Source organism: Pundamilia nyererei, unplaced genomic scaffold (genome assembly GCF_000239375.1).
Source record: "Pundamilia nyererei isolate P.nyererei 1_Seehausen unplaced genomic scaffold, PunNye1.0 scaffold00082, whole genome shotgun sequence".
Lineage (NCBI taxonomy): Eukaryota > Metazoa > Chordata > Actinopteri > Cichliformes > Cichlidae > Pundamilia > Pundamilia nyererei.
In genome coordinates, this window is record NW_005187483.1 from 422,485 (window position 1) to 430,398 (window position 7,914).

The 7,914-nt window shown below is 36.3% G+C and overlaps 1 protein-coding gene across 2 annotated transcripts in view; it reads right to left on the minus strand.

The window, feature by feature from the left end:
- The window catches only part of LOC102214996 (transmembrane protein 132C), a 281,137-nt gene that overhangs the window by 46,088 nt on the left and 227,135 nt on the right, over window positions 1–7,914 (minus strand). For both annotated transcript variants that reach the window (XM_013912144.1, XM_013912145.1), the window contains one exon: window positions 2,855–2,998. In XM_013912144.1, coding sequence (XP_013767598.1) covers window positions 2,855–2,998 — 144 coding nt within the window. The remainder of the gene's footprint in view (window positions 1–2,854; window positions 2,999–7,914) is intronic.

Here is a 7,914-nt window from a genome sequence, read left to right on the forward strand (position 1 = left end):
AAACAGCATTACACTGCAGCCAGGAATATGTTCACCAAGTAATTCCCATACATTCATTTCCATATATTCAGGTAATCAGTAAAGGGTGCTGTGCAATTCCCCCTGCAAACATTTATCTACAATAAGTAATTATACAAAAGGTAAGTTAATAGAATCTGATGTAAAACCAAATGGAAATCTAATCTTTCTGAGCTTATTGCCTCCAACTAAGACAAAAAAACCCCCACAGAAACATTTTCTCCCTTAAGAATTTATACTTTATTATTCTTCTAAATCAAGAATAAAGTTAAAGTGGAGAAATTTGATGTAGTGCTACACTGACATTTATTACTGCAGAAGCTTCAAACCTATAAAAGAATTTTAAAAGCTTCACCAGAAGTGTGCATCATACAGTATGTGTGCGGCAACTCCCAGAGTGCTATGACGAGCATTGCTTCAATTGCTAATGCACTGTGCCCCATTTCAAAAGCTGCCATGGCCATCGGCTTTATTTCAAGATAAATCATAAATGATAGAGAAAACTATCTAATTTTGAAGGTTCCATTGAATGTGGGTGAGAAATGCCTTGATGATCAACATTTTCTGAAACATTCTTTATTTCTCTCTGATAGTGGGACAGATGAGCCTCTGCTTTGCTGTTTGTTTACAGGAAACACAAACAACTAACACCGCTCTGTTCAAAGGTAACAGTCCCTACCTGCCGTTAGGTAGATAGTGTTTTTCACACCAAAGTAGGAGTATAAAAACAAAATATTGTGTTTTCATGTGTGGTTAGATGCTGGTTTATGACTTAGCTGGTCCTAGTAAGCCCTGTAATAAGACCTTGTAAAATGGTTACTTACAGTATTATTAAACTAATTTTGACCTTGAAGTTTGACCTTCTGTGGTCAAGCTGTAGTGATAACCCTTTGACCTCAGCTGAAACTACACCAAGGTAGGACAGCAGTCTGTTTTTTTTAAACACAGAGCTGTGTTTCTTTCTCAGTAATAGCTGTTTAAATATTTATTTGTGCTTGTACTATACGGTTGTCTGTAACATCTAGATGTGGTATACCTACCCACCACACACATATAGCAAAACACTAACATTACATCTATTTGAATGAGTACTTTCCATTTTCCCTGTGTTGTTATTGATTGTAGTTAAACAGCACCACTCCTGTCGGCTTGTACCAGGAAATTGGCTTCATATTGAAACTGTCACAGCGAGGATGTGTTTCATTTTAGGCCCCGAGGGCACAGGGAGTGTAGTGCCAGAGGAATCAATCCTTATTCCTTGGTACTGGCTTGTTTTTGTAAAGGAAATACTTGTTTATTAATTAGTGTGGTGGTTGTGTATCCAGCTTGTATGGAAAAGCCACTTAAGGCTTAAGCTGGCCCTTCCATCCCAGGTTCAGTTCCAAGTGTAACGGAACGGGATTCAGCTTAAGATTGCCATAGACAGACACCGGTCATAGTATCATTCTAACAGCTGCTCCAAATTACCTGTACCCTGTTGTGAAAGGCATTACTCAGAAAGTATTAAATTATTACAGAGTCAAGAAAAAGCATGATACATGTGACAGAAACTGTAGGGTCTTTACCTTACAATATAAAGCCACCCAAGGTCACTGTTGTTGTGACTTGGTGCTATATGAATAAAACTGAACTTAATTGAAATTGAATACAAAGTCTATATAATATAAAAATAGGTTTTTGTGCTTATAGAACCGCCTACATTTCTTTTAAAAAAATTATAGTAATTTAATCAAAGTTTTAGTTGTCTCATGAATATTGAATGCAGTAAGTGAATTGGGTGTGAGTCATACTGTGCTACTTGTGGTCAAGATATCCTTATGCTATATCCTCAATGAGTCAGGGCATTTTTTTAATCCTTGCGCACATACAAAAGATAGACATGTAATTATACAAGATGCATCATAATTTCCTTAGGGATCAATAAAGTATTGTGATTCTAATGCATTATATTCAATGAGTGGTTTAAAAAAAAAAATCTAATTATTCCATTGAAAGTAGGACAGTTCAGATCGAAGCAATGTAGAAACAGCAAAGAATTAATATTCCAACAAGTAACTATGGGTGTGTTTGTTTTTTCTTTCCTTTTTTGTTTTTACATTGTGCTTTGGTAAATAACACCAAATCCGAAGGGAAACCTTATTTATAAGAATGTTCCGCCTGGCAATTTTTAATCAACAGATGTGAAGGTCTGGAATACTTATATGTATGTGACCTGCAAGCAAACCATTTTTCCTGATGTCTGGAAGGTGAAAAAATGGAAACCCATACGAAACCATTTATCCCTGCGATACGGCTTACGTGTAACCATAGCTTAGTAATTGCAGCTTAACTAGGAAACTCATATCAGTTTAGCCGGCTCCCTTTTATGATTAAACTGTCCTTTAAACCAAAAAAAAATTTTTAGGCAGATAAGTGCAAGAATCCCATATCAGCATCTGATCACTACCATTCAATCAAACAAGATTTAAGAAAGAAAAGCCTGAACACACTAGTGCTCTTTTATAAAAGAACAACGCGAGTCCTCAAAGACTTTGGATTACAGTCATAATTGAAGATAGATTGGAGATAATTTATGCAAAGAAATCTATCTCCTCACAGTTTGATTTTTTCCTTGTGTATTATCTGTTTTATATGAGTATATTGGTATACTAGAGTTTAGGCAGCAAGATGTGTGTTTGTTCAATTCCATATCACACAAATATACACAAATTCTTGGTTCCTTGTGTCTTAAAATGCATTGGTATTTTAGGTTCTCACCTTTTGTGAAGTTTATTACATAAAACTATTTCTATAATTTACACATGAGCATTTCACTGTGCTTATTATGGATGCTTACCTTAACCACATCCACATCTGTTGAGCTGCAGGTGATAGAGTCGTCCACCTCCCTCACCTGCCCATCGCTTTCCACAGTAACCACTTTGATTGGCACTGCAACATGTCGACCGGTTAGAATGGCTGTATTCACAATCTCTGTGTCCTGTAGAGGGAAGGAAAAAAATTTCATGAGCCCTGAAGTTCATGTCGCTCGATATAGTTGGTGGTTGGTACATGCAGGAATAAAACTGAAAACAGTATATTATTTAGTGTGTGTGTGTGTGTGTGTATCTCTATCTCTATCTCTATCTCTATCATTCGACATTTTAAATTACGTCAAATGTCATTTTTCTCAAATAATTTTGTTGAAACTTAAGATGAAAGAGCTAGCACTGCCCTCAGCAAGAAGCTCCAAGGTTCGACTCTGGGGCTTTCTGTGTGGATTTAACATGTGTGCATGTGTTTCTATATTATTTTTATTTACTTTTAATATACAGGATAAGACCCAGCACAGCACTGTCTTTCAATTAGACAGCTGAGATGATATGCTGGGGAAACCTGAAATTTATGCCGGTGTTAATAATAAGCCACCAGGCATTATCAGAGCTTCAGACTAAACTCCCACCCAAACTTTGACATGCTATACTCAAAGTACATGAAAAGTAAGACTTTACTGATGATGGTGAAAGATGCAAGAGGAGAAAGAGGAAGAACGAATGTGTGGAGACGATGGAGAGTTTTTAAAAGGAAGAGAGAGAGAGGGGAAAAGGTGATTATAAACCTTGTGATTATTGTAATCAGCATGATTACATTTGATTAAATCCTTTGAATAAAAATAGTACAAACAAACCAGCATACATGCACACCTCAGAACACTGTGTGCCAGTGTCAATCTTGATTATTTGGCATTGAGTTTCCAAGGGGGCATTTATCACCACCAACACACACACATACGAGCCTGATTACAGAGTACTGTTCTGTGCCCCTGTGTCTGGATGGGAAGTATGTATATGTGTCTGTAATTTGACACCAGTGTAATTAAGCTCAATATACATGATGCCAGCAGAGAAGATGAAGAAGAAACAGAGAATAAGTGTCTGATATTTAGTTTAGGCCATTTTATTCACTATAAAGGAACAACATTGCTCAGAAACAGTTTCAAGCTCAGAGGCAAATTCTGTGTACTGTATCGAAAATAAGTGCAACTAAATAAGTAGAATAAGATGTCACAAACACACACACGAATAGGACTTCTGATCCACACACAATCCCATTTAATAAAAACACTGTTTACGCACAGGTAACCAGCAATAATATTCTTTATCTGCCCTGAGGTGGAAGAAGCAGCAGATGGGCTTTATAAAATAACCAGAACAGTAGATAATGTGTCTGTTTTTCTGTATATCTATATATATGTATGATAAAATGTGTGCAGTATCCTGAGGCACTCGCCACAGTAGTGCCATAAATACTACGTTTATATCTCTGCTTTTTATACTATAGGCACAAAAACGGGACTTGCCAACATTTGAATGATGATGAAACAGTTAAACTTAGAGCAAGGCTATGATACAGTTATTTGATTTGGCACAGTCACAATTATGTGTGCGTGCATCTTCTAGACAAATATCCAGCTATGGTATAGAAATAAAGCCAGTTATTCACATTATCCTGCAAAAATATTTGATGTTTTTAAAGTTTACCTTACTAGGATAGTTAAGAAGTGGACATCTTGAGAAATAAGAAGTCACGGAAAATCTGGCACAAGTTGACTCCCAGTCTTTCCAAACAGACATTTTAATGCGTATTTTAGGTAGTTGATACCTTATAAAGCATTATGTAATTTCAGAGAAAGAAAAGTGCTTTACTCTTTATTTAACTATATTTTACTAGTGACTTTCAAATTTCAAGATTTTTGAAATGATTTAATCCTTTGTTACATACAGTATCAAACTGACCTGAGTTTAATTTTCCCTGAGCATTAACATTTTGACAAACCTCTGTCCTGTATCTATACAATTAAATCTCATGCTAATTTTAGTCTCACTGGCTGTGCAATATGCTAAGGATTTTCCTATTGCCATCATAAATGAAACAAATCCACCGGGTCTTCAGTTCCACTGTACGTGGAGGTGTTTGAATTTTCACCTGTATTTTTAGCTTAGCAGAAACAGAAATTATGAGTTAAGTGAGAATACTCACTCTTTGTTTGAGGGCGAGCCAAGCTAGCTCTGCATTATGCAAATATCTTATAGTCTTTGTTCTATTCATGAATATGTGTTTTTATGACATGGGAACTATTGCTGCATCTGCTGCATCTGCTATTAGTGTCTCAAACTGACAGGAGTGATAAGGGTTTGTAAAATTTCTCTTGGTCTGTATGAAAGCTATTGAAAGAAATAGAATTGGCAGGATAAGGCTAAAGCTTTTCATTCTTTTTGAGAGTATAAGGACATGTCATAACATATATAGTCACCATTACATACCACCAAACTCAAACTAAACTTAACAATGTGTCAGCAAAAAAAGAGCCTTACTCATTGGATTTCCTCTCTCCAGAAACAGAAAGAGATTGAAGGTATCATTTCAGAGCGTGTATGGGGAAGAAAGACCTCAAACAGAAAAAAAAAACCTTACCTGGTCATTATGCAATCTGCAATATGAAACAGCACTATTGGACACTGTGTTTTTGACAAAAATATAGTCCATACATTTTTCAAAAGAAATTTTGTCAGAACAAAAAGTAAAAAGATGCAAAAATAGAGAAAACAGAAAAATGAATGAATGAGAACAAATTTTCAGAAAATGGAGAATGTGAAAATTAGCAGATAAAACATAACAGGAAGAGGAATATTAGAGCAACTGTAAAGGAGACAGAAAAAGAGCCGGAGAAAGAAAAGGAAAGAATTTCATGCCTGTCCATGGGAATTATTAAGTGGCTCGTCAACAACTGGCTCCCCTACTGCCTTCAAAAGCCGCTGCACACTGCACTGAGATAAGCTCAGAGCAAGTGTGTGTATGGGTGGTAAATGTGGCAAGTATTTGTATGTATGAATGAATGCGTTTTTGTGTGAGTTCATGTAGGTTCCTGACAACACCTGTGCATGGGTATGTGTGTCTGTTTATGCATAAGAGTCTCACTCATGTACACATATATACACATATTTGGCAAGAGGGAGCAAGAGACTGTGTGTGTGTGTGTGTGTGCACTTAAACCTATGCACTGACAAATATGTTTGTATGTGCATGTTACAAAGAAAAAATAAAGTCTAGGGAACGGCCTCCCTCCTCAGCAAAGTTTAGCCATGCATGCATGCGTGTGAGAATGTGCAACTTCAAGTGAAGCAACTAGAGCGAGACCACCCATCAGTAACACACACACACACACACAAAGAGCAAAATAGTTGACACAGTAAAAAATGTGAGCATTTTGCTCTTCTGTATAAATTCAATTCCAACTTACAATATGGGTTTGTAAGCATTTCTCTTTCTGACTCTCCTTACTTCTCCTCTGCTGATCTTCACCCACTCTCTTTCCGTCTCTCTCCTTTTTACACACACTCGCACATAAAATACCAGAATTTCTTTCCATCAAAATGAAAATACAGACAAACAATTAACACAAAGATATTAACACATGCTTAAAAACACACATATAAATGACAACATATCTACCCTATCTGCTATTCTCTTCATTTCTTAAATTGTCAAGTTTCTTATTTGGGGGACATTTTTGGAACATATACAACTCTTGTCATCCGTTTGCACTTTTTTTGACCTCTAACCACAGTCTTGCAAACCCTGTGGCATAAGTCCCAGCCACCCCCATCCCCCACCCTCACCCACCCCGTTCCTTCTGCTACTGCCCTTAAAGAATTTAAATTTCTATTTTTGGGAAATAAATGCATCATATACTACAGTCCATTTTACTAGAAGAGTAAGAAAGGGTTCTGCAGCAAGTCTACTTGTTCTTTTATTTTGAAGGAACAATTTTATCAGTATAAAGAAAACAGACTGTGTTTGGTGCCTTTACCTGTAAAAATGAAAAAACAAAATCATGTCACATGATTGCAAATGAGGGCTAGCCATCCATGACTTTCTGAGTTTGAATACATTAAACTGAATGATGTTAACACACTAAGACATGATAGAATTTCTTCTATACCCAAAGCAACAGGACACTGTTTTAAATTCAAAGCAGTCATTTAATCAGCCTATAGCCCTTTGGCTATATTAAATACATGGCACACACTTACAAAGCTAGGCACATATTGACACATTTAGGCCAAACCAAGCATGTGCTTTACTAAAAGCAAACAACCAAATGGCCCAAAAATGCATTAAAGGCATCCCATTTATTGACATGAGTCATTTAGTTAAAAGGATGAATAGTTAATGGAGTAATTGGCCTTTTAATCAGGAAGGTACCCAATATCCCCATTAACAAATGTTATTTGATCCAGACCCTATTCCCATGTCATTATACAATCATTGAATTTCATTCCTCCGTGTATGTATTTGCACAAATACAACAGAGAAACAATTGCGTTGGTTTAGTCAGAGCAATGAAGTTGCACTTAATCATCAAAGACCATCATGATCAATGTTCAGTTGTTATTTGTCACTGTAAAAGGCCGAAAAGCAGAAAGCCGATATTGCATGCATGTATGCGTCTACACCGAAATCCCACAGCAGAAGGCTAGTAAAACAAATTTTAGGTCATACAACCCTGTACACTGTTTAATACATATATACATATACAGCGTTAATTAAGCATTAAAGTCATTAAAGGCGTGCATGCGTGCAAATCTAGTGTTTAACATATTTCTGCTCCAATGCCATTGTCAAGACAGGGTTTGTACATTAATTGAGGTTCTTTGAAGTTGTTTTGCTGCACTGGAATTTGGTTTATATACTCTTTCTAGAAACATTTATAGTTTGTACATATCTATGGTGACACACACACACACATATGTATATATAAATGACAAAGTATTTGACATCTCTGCTCTGTGTTTGACAAGGTGTCTACAAATCTACCTATACTATATACGTGTGTGTGTGTGTGTGTGTGTATAT